The sequence below is a fragment of the Rhinoderma darwinii genome, chromosome 4 (genome assembly GCF_050947455.1).
Source record: "Rhinoderma darwinii isolate aRhiDar2 chromosome 4, aRhiDar2.hap1, whole genome shotgun sequence".
Classification (NCBI taxonomy): domain Eukaryota; kingdom Metazoa; phylum Chordata; class Amphibia; order Anura; family Rhinodermatidae; genus Rhinoderma; species Rhinoderma darwinii.
This window is the reverse complement of record NC_134690.1, coordinates 193857714-193872608: the sequence shown is the minus strand read 5'-3', so window position 1 is coordinate 193872608 and position 14895 is coordinate 193857714. Positions and strand designations below refer to the sequence as shown.

General features: G+C 36.8%; 1 protein-coding gene across 12 annotated transcripts in view; it reads right to left on the bottom strand.

The window, feature by feature from the left end:
- RIMS1 (regulating synaptic membrane exocytosis 1) overlaps positions 1-14895 on the bottom strand; it is a 318140-nt gene that overhangs the window by 112814 nt on the left and 190431 nt on the right. For 8 of the 12 annotated variants that reach the window (XM_075862025.1, XM_075862029.1, XM_075862016.1 and 5 more), the window contains 2 exons: positions 8207-8278; positions 4632-4735 (listed from right to left, as the gene is read on the bottom strand). In XM_075862025.1, the coding sequence (XP_075718140.1) occupies positions 4632-4735; positions 8207-8278 (176 nt within the window). The remainder of the gene's footprint in view (positions 1-4631; positions 4736-8206; positions 8279-14895) is intronic. The other 4 variants (XM_075862026.1, XM_075862020.1, XM_075862023.1 and 1 more) reach the window with 1 other exon arrangement.

The following is a 14895-nucleotide window of genomic DNA, read 5'->3' as shown; positions in this document are numbered from 1 at the left end:
CTGCTCTTCATTGAGTTCAATGAAGAACGGCTCAAATTACGTCTGAAAGAAGTGTCCTGCACTTCTTTTGACGAGGCTGTATTTTTACGCGTCGTCGTTTGACCGTTGTCAAACGACGACGCGTAAATGACAGGTCGTCTGCACAGTACGTCGGCAAACCCATTCAGATGAATGGGCAGATGTTTGCCGATGTATTGTAGCCCTATTTTCAGACGTAAAACGAGGCATAATATGCCTCGTTTACGTCTGAAAATAGGTCGTGTGAACCCAGCCTAATACTGACTGGGCTAGCTGATTACCGGCTTGGTGGCATCCCTATGTATTAAACACACTAATGTTTTATCCCCCTTTAACTATTATTAAATGACTATATATTATTATTGTATTAAATTGAATAAAGCATTATTAATAAATGTATTGAAATAAAAATGGATTTTTATCGCCACTAACAATACATTTAAAGGCTCAACTCACAAAAGATGCACTCTTCATCTTGTCTAGTCAGTACTGTGTCACTTAAATTAAGCAGAATGTAGAAGCAAATGTTACTAATCAAGATAATAAAAAAAAAATGCAAAGCAAGGTAGGAGCCAACGGTGCCCCACTGAACCCATTGACTTTAATGGGGTCGGTTGAGTTTCCGTCATGGTGTCCATCTTTTTACTGGAAGAAACAACAGAATATGTTATCTGCCATTTTTGATGGAATCTGAGACTGAGTTTTCTAACAGCCTACGAGTGGCGGCACCGAGCTCATACACATCGATGATTAAAAAATGGACTTATCAAAGGTGCAGCTATGCTTTCAGAATGAAAGTAAGTGGCAGCAATTAGTAAATAATATAGGCGGAGATAGAGGAATAACTCTGGACTCTTTATTTAACCGGAAAATTAATTTAGCATTTTGAAGAATTCTCACAGGGAAAAGATTGTTCAGGATCAGTAGCACATCACTACCCACATCTGTGAAGTCAACAAGCCATCAGTTTAATTAATTAGTTTCAAGTAAATTGCTCAAGCAAGAACTGTAAACGGTGAGACGTTGCCAGTCTCCTTCCTGAGTACTTATACATTGCTAAGAAATATTTTCAAAAATATTCTGCCTTTATATTAGTGGTTCTCAGGACTGAAGAATCCATCTAATGATCTGTAAACACATCAGTCCTATCATTGCCATGCAAATTTTAGGGTGTGCACAGTACACTAATTGTATTTGCAACCCAATAATTCCAAAGCCATTTTCAAAGATGCCAAGTTCACCTAGAAGGTTTCAAAATGTTGCAAAACAGAAAAAGATTGTTTGATGCCAAGGTGTTTGGAACATTTAAAGGGGCTATCTCAATAAGACCAGCAAGGGAAATATAGAATGACATTCCGGCCATTAAAAAGAATGGCCAACCATGTAATTACATAGCAGCTCTCCAAGCAGGGAAACACCCACCATGATATCCATATAACTTAATAGCGCATACAGACATTGGTTTTTGTAACGAGACAACCCCTTTAAGCCATCAGAGCTGTCTATAAGCTTATAAAAGACTGTAATTCACTACAACTCAACATTTTTTAGGAATATATGCGGATTTATAATGCAATCACTTATTTATGGATTGGTCACAGAATGTTATATATATATATATATATATCCAAAAAGAAAGTTCAGCAGCACTCCAAAGATCCAAGTAAAAAAGTGAAGTTTATTGAGCCAACATGGCAATGCAACGTTTCCGTCCCACCTTGGGACCTTTCTCAAGCATCCCAAGGTGGGACGGAAACGTTGCATTGCCATGTTGGCTCAATAAACTTCACTTTTTTACTTGGATCTTTGGAGTGCTGCTGAACTTTCTTTTTGGATATACGTATGGTCTTTGGATCGGGACTATCAGCTGGCACCCTGTATTACTGGAATCTATATACTGAATCAGAGTGCTGCCGTTTTTTCTACTGGTATATATATATATATATATATATATATATATATATATATATATATATAAAAATATATATATATATATATGTGTGTATAGAGATAGATAGATAGATAGATAGATAGAGAGATAGATAGATAGAGAGATAGAGAGATAGATAGATAGATAGATAGATAGATAGATAGATAGATAGATAGATAGATAGATAGATAGATAGATAGATAGATAGATAGATAGATAGATAGATAGATAGATAGAGAGATAGAGAGATAGATAGATAGATAGATAGATAGATAGATAGATAGATAGATAGATAGATAGATAGATAGATAGATAGATAGATAGATAGATAGAACATTTTTAAAGCATAAGCAAAAATAAAAAGAATAAAAAAACTACATATAACTCCACAGTAAATAAAACTAAGACACTAATGTTGTCATTTCTCAGAATCTGTGAAGAAGTTTTGGGCTAGATGCACTCACTGCTTTAATGGATTGGTCACATACTTATGAACAAAGTATCACATAAATAATTGATAAACAGAAAAGGTCATTGTAGAGTTTTATATTTTGTTACCGGCGCAACAAAAGTACCATTATTTAATACAAACTAATTGAACCCCCCATTTCAAATGTTTATAGACAAAATAAACTATTTTTTTTATAGAAAGTGAGAAGTATCCAATTTGTAGTATAAACAGGCAACATATTTACAGACTGGATGCTCTAACACATAAAGTACAATTTGACTGTTTTTAACATTGTGTTATTTGTGCATCTTTATCACTAAATATCCGCAGTTGATCAAAGTCCCTCATGTTTTAAAAAATAGCTTTATATGTAGCACAGGAGAACAACAGAGCTGATTATTGAGAAAAAAAAACAATCTGCCACAACTGCAATTCCTCCTAAATTTATATATAGAGGCTATAGAAGCATTTGGTACACATTCTCACACACGCATGCACACAGTCAGCCAAGCTATGATCAGATAGAAATATACAAACTATTTATATGATTTATTTCCTACATAAGTTTGTTGTAATCCTAGCAAAAAATCTATCTATCTATCTATCTATCTATCTATCTATCTATCTATCTATCTATCTATCTATCTATCTCATATCTATCTATCTATCTAAGCCATGAATAAGGACGCAGGAGGCGTCTGAAACGCGTAGGCTCTATATATCATTGAAACCTCTCCCTGCACGCCAGGATATCATCCCTTTGATACTGTTTTAACAAGACTCAATAAAACGTGGAAAAAGTTTCCGTTTTACCAATACCAGCGCTGGATCCATTTCCTCTTCTCTTCTACCTTTTCATCGTGTGCCGACACGAGGACCCGTACGCGGTGAACAGTACAAGTCCACATACAAGGTGAGCTGGAGGCTTCCTCTCTTTTCCTATCTATCTATCTATCTATCTATCTATCCATCCATCCATCCCTCTCTCTCTCTCTCTCTCTCTCTCTCTCTCTATCCCTCCCCCCCTCCCTCCCTCTCTCTCTATCTATCTCTCTCTCTCCCTCCCTCTCTATCTCTCTCTCCCTCCCTCTCTATCTCTCTATCTATCTATCTATCTATCTATCTATCTATCTATCTATCTATCTATCTATCTATCTATCTATCTATTTATCCTATATATAACATTAAATAGCACTATCTATATTGAACACAAGACATAGCATTAATAACCAGCACACCTAAGAGACATCAACATTTTGACTTAAGTATAAAGGGTAATGCACACTTTATGTCCAACTTTCAGCATATGACAGATATATGAGGACTAAGGTCATCAAACTTTGAAATGTTGTGTCTTGCTTTATAAGCCTCTGTATGACGTGTATACATTCTTACAGCTTGTGTTACATACATGCTTGACTCCATATATTAACTAGATGATCATCACTCAAAATAAATCATTTCTCCCAGTGATATTTCATGTACTATTTTAAGTTATTTTAACGATCCATAATAAAATTCTTCGTATCACATAAATAAATATATGCTGTTTGTTTAAATACTGTATTTTGCAGCGTTGCTTTACAGTAAAGTGATATCGAGACAGCAGAGGGTAAGTCACCATTTGAACAGTATAGGTAGAGATTCTTGTAAATCATCTTGAGAATAGTAACAAAATAAAATAGTTCTAAACATTGAATTATCTATAATAAGAACACTATGCTTCATTTTTTTTTTTTAGACATTAGAATTGCCGTAACCCATCGGAAAAAGGAAACCAAGTTGTAAATTTGATCAAATTCTTATATATTGATACTACCAAAATATTTTCCAATATAACAAGAACATGGTTTAGGTCAGTATTATTTCACATGGTTAATCCGTGACTACAATATTATATAATACATAGCGGTAATACACGATTTGCTTCTGTATCAAGTTCATGGTTTGGTCAAGGTAAAGTCTTACTAGCAATACATTGGTTAGTAATGTTAAATGCATATCACAAAAACCAACACAACAAAAATGCACAGTATGTAAAAGATATAAAATGCAGCCATTACTGGACACGAAACTTTACATGAAGTTTTACACGGAGAATGAAAAATTCATTGAATGGTAAAGAACACAGTGAGTACATTAATAATACACCAATCCACACCACTTCAAAACTCATTGAACAAACAAACACACAAAACACTGTTTGCAAGTGTGGCTGGTCACTTGGGCTACCTTGTTCTACACTGTTGCTTCTTACAGGAACCTGTGGAAGCTGCCTTCCCCTTCGACTAAATGAAGAGTCCACCGTAGATGACTGATTTCCTACTTGATGGTTTCTGTAAGGTAAAAAAAAATAAAAAAATAAAGTTATTTAGGAAACAGACGGAAGCTATGGCCTTAGGTTAGCTTTATAGACCAATAGGGTGGGCAAGATATTAAAAAAAAAATCATATCTTTTTAACATCGCCATTACACGTGTCCTGCTCAAAATCTATTGAAATAAATCCACAGTAAGCCAGAATAACTTGAACACGAGGCGTAAAGATTTTGAAGAATGTATAATGTCCTTCTGAGGTGAACCTCTTTTTGAATCCAAACCTTATTCAAGTCAATCTATCGGCAGAAAAGGTGCCAGCTTGATCCTAAATATTATGGTGGAGTTCATTTTAATGGGCATTAACCTCATTAAGCCTATTTGTACTTTATTTTTTTCACTCTGCTATTGCAAACTAGTTGTAACAGGGTTTATATGGCCATAAATATAAAAAATTACTGTTTGACAAAATAGCTTTCAGACAACGAATAAAACAATGACTCTTCTATTAACATGATCAGTTAAAAATATATTTTAATTCTGTAGGGGCATTGAGGATGAGCAGTTGCTAGAGACCTATACTGCCCGTTTCCAAAATCCTAAATCGAACCACATGTCTATGTGCAGCTTTATACACAAAATACAAGGGAATATTTTGATTTAGGGTAAGATTGTTGACTTATATACAGGCATAGTAAAGACGACATATAACAGGGGGGCGGATAAATAATAATACCTTGGGTGTGTTCACAGTCCACAAAGAAGGGTGACATGCAGGCCCAGGATAATAGGGAAGGAAGAAAGGGGCAAATGCCCTGAAGGTCTCTCCCACCCTCCTCAGGACGATTCACAGTTGGGTCTAGAAACAAAGTCCTGAAGCTTGGCTCTAACTGTTATTGCGGGTCAGGCCATGTACTGTATGTCTTTGTTATTTATGCACTTGATGGCATTATTATTTAGACACTATATAGCTCTGTTATTTGGATTTTTCCGTGGTATAGTTTTGTACACTGCATGTTGTTTATATTCGGACAGTGCATGGTACGGTTATTTTGCTGTGATTGTGCTATTATTTTTTATTCTTTTTATACATTGTAGCTGAAAAGATTTTTATGTTTCATTTGCGGCATGTTTTTTCTAAAAAGGTAGAGACCCCACGCAATGTTTTGCTCAAGGGTTTTCCTAAATCTTTATCTGAATATGGTGACAAAAATCTATTCACATAATACACATATGCCTTGTCCTGTGGTAAGTAAAACCTAAGGGCATTTATTAAACCAGGGTTAGAGACACACATAGGAGTAATTACATGCAACTGAATTCACTTGTTGGGACAAGCAAAGGTTGTCGTGGAAGAGGAACAACTGATAAACAAGGAGACTTCTTGATGAACAATATTGTTGCGATGAACCTACATGCGAAAAGGGTTGTGCAATAGCCTGCAGCATCTCAAAACATAGACTATATATATATATATATATATATATATATATATATATATATATCAATGAAATCCAACGACTACAAGACAGATTCTCGGTCAGGATATGGTCCTTAAAGTTCATGCCCTGAGACAGAAACCATGGGGATGTGCTAGGTATATTGTGTATGCCTCTTTGTACACGGTTTACATGTGAGAGTAGGTCTCATTTATCAAAACTGTCTAAGGGTCACATGTGGCATATTTGCCTTGTATTTCCACAGCTTAAAAATACGCAGCATAAAACTTTACAATGTAATCCTACAGGAAAAATATTCTGCAAATCAGAGAGATTTCTCAATTGCTTGCGTTGCGGAATATTTTTCCCACAGGATTACATTGTAAAGTTTTGTAAGTAATGCGAGGAAAATACGCCACGTGTGACTGCACCCTTACAGGAAGGCTGGCCTTGTTAACCATAGCAACCAATCACAATGAAGTTTTGATTTTTGTCACAGCAGTTTAAGAAATTAAAGTTGCACTCTCCCTGGTTCTTATGGGCAAAAAGGTTTCTTTCGGTTTCACATGTTTTGATAAATGTATAAACATGCAAAAAAAAGAGATGCATCAGGAAAGAATTTCATAAAGTTACTGTCACCAATCGATACATGGTACAAAAATACAATAAACATTTTACAATGGAAAACACGATAAGAGGATTTTTGAAACGTCCAAACAGTATTGGCTTTAGACAAAAGAAAAAAAAGACTAGAATTTTCATTACTGTTATTAAGGTGACAATTGTGATTGCTTGTTTACATTACCTGCACAATATATTATACTGGCTGGTGACACCCTATGTATTGCAATATGTGGCCCGGCTATTACACACAAACATCCACAATGAATTAAGTCGAAATTTGAGTTCTGTTAGTTCAAACATTCAACTTTTTTGTTAGAGAATTTGAATCTGTATTTTGTTTGTACTGTACACCAAAATCATGTCTTCCACCATTTAAAACTGCATTTGCGGAACACCATCGACGTACTCCTTGTTTACAGAAAAGAAGTGAATAAGCAGCAATCATCAGATGTGCTCCGTGAGGATCAGGACATGGATAGCGAATTTATTGAAAAATTAGAACAAGACCATTAGACCAAGTCCAGTGCTCAGTTGTTTTAACCCCCTTTAAATGGATTGACTGCTATGGACAATCCCTTTTTGTTAGGCCACCTTCACACTGTGTATTCCCTGTACGTTTATTGTCAAAAGTTCTTAGCGCATACGTCAAGCATACCCATAGGCTGCCATTATACCGATGGAGGCCAAATGAGTGTTCTTTTGTCATCCGTCAGGCGGTATACGTTGGGTATACTGTTTTTATGCTGAATGGAATAGCGCAATAGACTATGAATTCTTTCCAGAGACATCCAGTAATAAAAAAAGGATACTTTAACTATAAACTTTTTTTTTAACGAATGCCTAATAGTGCCATCCATCATTTATGGGATATAATGGTATCTGTTTAATGAATACATCATAAAAAAGAGTCATAAAAGTTTATGATGTATCGGTTAAATGGATACCACTATTAGGCATCAGTCAAAGCCGTCGTTTAACGTATACATCAGGAGCTTTTCCTGGCGTATATGTCAAACGGAGAGCACTAAACAAAGTGTCAAAAGAGCATTAGAAGGGTTTTCTGACAATAAACTGATCACAGTGTATCCACTGCTGGGACTGCCAAAGATCAGCGGTAATCTGCTGGGGAATCCAACAGCAAGTGTTTAATCCCACCCCCCCCCCCCCCCCACCAAGGCCATCACAGGAAAAAAGAAACATTACAGGCTATTGAAATCAGTGTGGTATCTGTTCAATGCATAGACATGCCGGCTCTTCCAGAGTGATAACTGTATGGGCACATTCAACATTGTGTTTGGAAATAAGATGCGAGCACGCCAAGAAAAGTTGCGACCTTGTTTTTTAACTCTTATGTCTTCCTCTCAGATTAGAGTTGCACACTTATCATTGCACTCTATATTGTATCTCAGTATGCATTGTAAACCTCATACCTTTTTACTTCAGAAACAGCGCATTTATTGTTTGGTTTCTGGTTGCTAGTTTTTTCCATTTTTCTGGGCTGCCTGAGATGAAGTGATAAATTAAAAAGAAAAGCCAGAGCAAAAAATAATAACAAAAGGAAACAGCAATGAAGAATGAGATTACATGTAAAGCATTGGAACGATGAACATTACAGGCATAGACTACAGTTCACTGTGAATTCACAAACTAATAAAAATAAGACGCTAAAAATACTTTTTAAAAATAACAGAAATATCGAAAGAATTGAATATACTAATAAATACATGACGGAAAATACAATGATTGGAAATAGTCAATGTTAAAGCTGCCTTCATACTACATTGCGTAAATGCGCTCTCCCAAACATCTTGTTTCATCAAAAGTTGGAACACATTCTAGTACAAAGGAGAAGGAAAGTATTCCCTAAGTAAATGTTTACCAATGTTTCCCTTCCTTTTGTACTAGAATCCGTTCCATTTTCTTCTTTTTCGCGGCCATTTTTTTACGCGGCCATTTTTCAAAACGGCCGCGTAAAAAACGGCCCGTCGGAACAGAACGCCGTTTTTCCCATTGAAATCAAAGGGCAGATGTTTAGAGGCGTACTGCTTCCAATTTTTCAGCCGTTTTTAGGGACGTTTACGGCCCGAAAAACGGCTGAAAACACTGCGTGTGCACATACCCTAATACTACAGCAAAAAAACATTTATACCCAAAAGCATAATGATGCTTCTCCATAAATATCATGCACATGCAATAAAAATGTCTAGTTTGGACAACCACTTTTCAGATTAAATGCGCTGGAATAAAGCGGATATCAGCTGTTGTTTCCAAGGACGTTGCTTGACACTACTGGGGATATACAGCTGTAGCCTTCTGTATCTTGACTTTTAACGCATTATATACACAGTGTCAGGAAACGTTAACTTTTTAAATGGCTTTTGTTGTGTGATATCACGCTACAGCAAGTTACCAGAGTCAAGATAAACTTGGCTACATCTGTACTACCTTGATTTAGGCTAACACTACACAAAGACATAGGGGGAAATTTAAGAACGGCTTTACACTAGTATTATGGCATTAAACAGGCGCAAATTTTGGCGCATGCATAATTTGCAACATTTTGTTATTTTCTGCCACTCACTGCCACTTTTATCAAAAGTGGGTGTGGTGAAGTAGAAGGGCAGGGTCACCAGGAATCTATTATAATTTACACCCGAAACAGGAGTAAATTATAGTAGAAATCTATGCCAGCTCTTAACTTGTATAGATTTAATTTTCTGGCACATGGACAGCACAAGATGTGACTAATTTATTAAGAGGTGTGCGCCTCTTAATAAATTAGTCGCATCCTAGTCCTGCGAGCTTAAAGATGACCTGTCAATATGTAGGCCATATAAATTGAACTGGTTTACTGACCTGAATAGCGTTGTCTCTGTGATTCCAGTGCTGTCTTTCCTTTTTACCTGGATCCCCCCCATTGCAGAGATATGGCCTACTGTTGTGTTGGCTCCCTCTATGCTATTTTGCTGTAGTTAGCCAACAGGGTGTTAACTACCCTCAAACTGCATCGTGCTGATTGGTCAACATTAGAGGTCGGGAAGCCAGCTCCGACCCTACAGCAAATTAGAATGCAGGGGACCAAAATAACAGTGGGTCATATCTCTGGTCCAGGAAAAAAAAGAAAAATAGTGCTGGAATTAGGGAGACAGAGCTATTCAGGTAAGTTAACCAGTTCAACTAATATGACCTAGTGACAGGTCTTTAAGACTAAGACTGGTTTATAAAACGCCAGTCTTAGTACATCTGCCCCATATTGTAGATGACAGTTTAAAGGGTAACTGTGATTTCCTCAACCTCTGATGTGTAATAGAGACAGGTCAGAAGATGTGAGGGATGGGGGCCTGGGATTTTAGAATGTTCTGCTGTATGTTTTGCCCCTTTGGTTACATCTGCATTCCTTGGTTCTCTTGAGAGACCTGTGTATGGGTAATATCCGGTCTCCTTAATGAAATCCAATGGGAGGCAGCTTGTTTAGCCATCAATCTCAGCTCCCAGACCCCCAGCGACCACCACTTCTGACATGTCTATATGATGTGTCATAAGTTGAGGAAAATTACAGAAACCATTTCAATTGTAACTGTGGCATGACAGCTGCAGTCTATAGAAATATATTACGATGCACAGCACTAGCATGTACATAGAATAAAAAGACAATGCAAGTTTCCAAAAAACTTTTAGGAAACAGATATTTTGGACCTCAAAGGCACAGCGATTTTTTTGTTTATCATCACTGCTTTCTGACTGCCATAACTTTTAAATTTTACATGTACTTAACCCTATGAGGGCTTGTTTTTTGCGGGACAAGTTGTATTTTTTAATGGTACCGTTTTTTGAGTTTTGTTTTTACGGGGTCTATTGTGCAAGATAATTAATACATCTATTTTATTGTACAAGACATTATGGTTGCAGCGATACTAATTATCTACATAGCGCCAGCGCTGTAAGTGTGAGACACATTGTGCCAAGGGGTTAAAGCTGTCTTGCCCAAGTCTAGAGACAGTTGAAATAATACTATGATAAAAGTGTTGTGACGTTTAAGGCCAGAGAGACAAGTTTTCTACTCCCTAAACACACAGCAAACGCAGATTATAAGAAACTGGTCTGCAACCTTTTAACCCCTTCGCGCACCCTGACGTGCTATTACGTCCAGGTGTTGATGTTTGGAGCGCGCTCACGCGCTCCATTTGCTGCGGGTGTCGGCTGTAATTTACAGCAGACACCTGGGACTAACAGCCGGGAGCAGCGATCACGCTGTTCCTGGCTGTTTAACCCCTCAAATGCTGTGGTCAATTGCGACAGCTCATCGCGCCCCCCCCCCCCCGCAGTAAGATCGGGAGGGTGGCGACGGTTGTTATGGCAGCCCAGGGGCCTAAGGAAGGCCCCCAGGCCTGCCTCCACTCTGCCTGTGTTAAGCCCTGCCTGTAAAAATGACGATATACTGCAACACGTTAGTATTGCAGTATATTGTACCAGCGATCTAACAATCGATGGTTCAAGTCCCCTGGGGGGGGGGGGGGGCTAATAAAGTGTGTAAAAAAACTAAAAAAAAAACAAAACGTTTTTAGTATTGAAAAAAAATATTAAAAGTAAAAAAAAAAAACTTTTCCCATTTTCCCCCTAAAGTAATGTGAAAAATAAAAAAGCAAACAAAATTGGTATCGCTGCATCCGTAAAAACCTGAACTATTACAATATATTATTATTTAATGCGCACGGTGAACGCTGTAAAAAATAAAAATGTAAACCGCCAAAATCGCAGTTTTTTGGTCAACTTAGCTCTAATTTTTTTAATAAAAAGTGATCAAAAAGTCCTACGTGCCAAAAAATGGTACCAATAAAAACTACAGCTCGTCCCGCCAAAAATATGTGACCACACCACTTAATCGGTGAAAAAAAGAAAAAAGTTATGGCTCTCAGAATGTGGCGACGCAAAAATTTTTTTTTTTTTAACAAAATGTTTATTATCAATAAAAGTAGTAAAATATAAAAACACCTATATAAATTTGGTATCACCGTAATCGTATTGAGCCACAGCATAAAGATAAGTTGTTGTTTTTACCGCACGGTGAAAGCCGTAACAACGAAACCCAAAAAAACACTGAGGAATAGCAGTTTTTTCCAACTTCAGCCCGCAAAGAATTGCTTCCAGTTTCCCAGTACATTATATGGAACTATAAATGGTACCAAAAGAAACTACATCTCCTCCCGCAAAAAATAAGCCCTCACACCACTCTATTAACAGAAAAATAAAAAGTTATGGCACTTGGAAAGCGGGGAATGAAAAACGAAAATGAAAAATCAAAAAATGGCTTCGTCCCGAAGGGGTTCAACTAAACATAATATAATGGATTAAAGATGAATCTGTAACCTTAAAATGCTGCCCTGTATAAGGGTATCATATATCAGGAACAGGTCTGTTCTCCTATTATACAAAACAGCACAAAAATATTATATAAAACATATTGTGTCTTTTGGCTAGTAGGTGCGATCAAAGAATACAGCGAACTTATGAGTCCTGTGTATTCATGAGGCGAGTACTCCCCCCCTCTTCTCGCTTCCCCCTGCCCTTCTCACACTGATTGACAGCTGGCTGCTGTGCATACACGTCAGCAGCCAGCTGGTTATCAATCACAGCAACACACCAACCACACCGGTTATCAATCATCTTCGAGAGTGGCGGGGGAGGAACGGAGATCGCTCTAATCATGAACACCCCGGACTCATAGCTATGAATCCAGTGTATTCTTTGATTAGCCAAAATAAACAATATTTTCATGTGCCGTTTCAGCTAATAGGAGCACCTAGGGCAGCATATTTAAATGACAAATCTGCTATTTTTTATATATTATATTATTAAACGTATAAGCAATGTGACAAAGTATGAAGCATGTGGTTAAAAAAAGTTGTCTATTCTGTGTCATAAAGAAAAATAAATAAGAATTTTCATCAAAAGCAAAAAAAATAAAAATTCGGGGGCTATATATACTAAATCCACATCCCATAAAATAGTGCAGATTTATGTAGAAGATAAATCAGAGGGAAATCAAACATTAATAAGAAAATATCCCATCAATTCACAAGTACACATATCAAAGATGGAGAAATTATATGAAGTAAGAACTATTTAATGAATAATGAGTATGCGGCTTCAGATTCAGTGTTTTTAGAGGGGTTTCCAGTTTTATGTAAATGGAGTCCTAAGCATAGGCCATCAATGTTTCACCATGAAAAACCCTTATAGGCATGTACAGTACATGAGTGTCAAATGCCAAAACTACAATGCATTGCCCAGTTCATGTCAGAACTAGCAATTTTTTCCTTTCTGAAATTTCCCGATATAAATTCCTGATGTAAGTTATGACATATGTTGAGGGCCAGAGGTGCAATATCTAACAAAAAAATAAAACTGAGTTTTGTGAGACCGATCCGGTTTGCTCCAATTTAACTGCAATAAAAATTTAATGGCAACGAAATGAAGTTATCATAATGTAAGGATGTGAGTCGGCCACATAAATAGCAGCAATACGTTTAGGAGCTGCATAGAATTATACTAAGTACGGTATACTTAACATATACAGTGCGCTTGCGTCTTGCAACCATTGTCTACACATAGATGTCCAACATAAAAACATCTGACTTATTTATTGAATAAAAACCTCCGACATGATGTGTACTACACTGTAGGATCTATGAAGGCTTTATGAGCAGATTAGTAACAAAATAGATTGTCACCGCCATAGGAATTCCATTAAATGGGTTATTCCAAGATTAACATGTATCACCTATCCACAGGATAGGTGATAATTGTCTGATCGCTGGGTGCCCCACTGATCACTAGAACGGGGATCCCGAACCCCCTGTTCATCCACACTGCACCCCACTCAGTGAGAGGAGCTTGAATGGAGCGCAGGACAAGCATACACCCTGCCGCTCCATTTAATGTCTATGGGGCTGACAGATGGGACAGGTTATAGAATACATGGGTGGACTTGGCTAAGGTTCCCTTTTATGAAGGTTCTTTGTCATGGAATTTTTCCTTCCATGCTTTGTTCACTGTACACATGTACACAATGATGAATACAGTGATATATCAGCAGAGTGGATTACTATGTCTGCACAAATCCTAGTACATTGCAAATTCAGGGTGGTCAGACTATAAGTAATACAATCCAGTACTGAATTAGATCTTTTATTGCTCCTCTGCAAATTAGACTGCAGAAACACATATCTAATTGCTCTAAAATTCCTACCAGATATACCAATTTAACAAATAGGCGCTACTTATTAAAGAATAGAAAACTAGGAAATTTACCATTTAGAGCTAGAGGAGCAGAATATTTAATTAAATCACAACTCCAATTGACTGTAACTTGATTTTCCATTCTACTGTATATAATCCAATATAATCTAATATAGCCTACTAGAGTAATACCATCATGTATAATATAATATAATCTTTTTACCTTAGAGAGGCAAAAATCAAACAAGTGGTATAACAAGTGGTATAACAATATGTTATATTTTATTATATTACATTCTGGTATATTATATGTTATAATAGACGTTATAGGCTGTGTGGTTTATGTGGTACAGTTGTGAATCAGAGTCACAAATTGTTTATCATACCTAAATATATATGATATAAAGCCCGGAATGCAGAAGCGGGTACTATATTTCCCTATACAATTATTCCTAAAGCATCCTCATATTTCAGTATTAGCTCATTTAAATTCTCTTTGCAATGAAGTTTAAAGTGTTACTATAGTTTCGTTTCATTTTCTTTTTTTTTTAATAGGTTCAAAATTCAGTGCTAATTTGTTTCATACTATATCCTTATATACGTGGTTAGAGTTCAGTCATAGAGCTACAAATCCTATTTCCCTTCACACAACTATGCAGATAAATGATACAATTATGTCTGCCTGCAGCTGCCACTAGGGGGAGCTTAAGAGCTTACTGAAAAGGAATGTATTATGGAGTTCAATGCGAACTGTATATATCTGTCTTCAGTAAGTTCTCGTGTGTGAGCAGAGGATCAGCTCAGAAGGTTGGACCTATTTAGATAGAAAAAAAAATAGAAAGAAACAATAGGTACACTTTAACCCAACTTCTATACAACC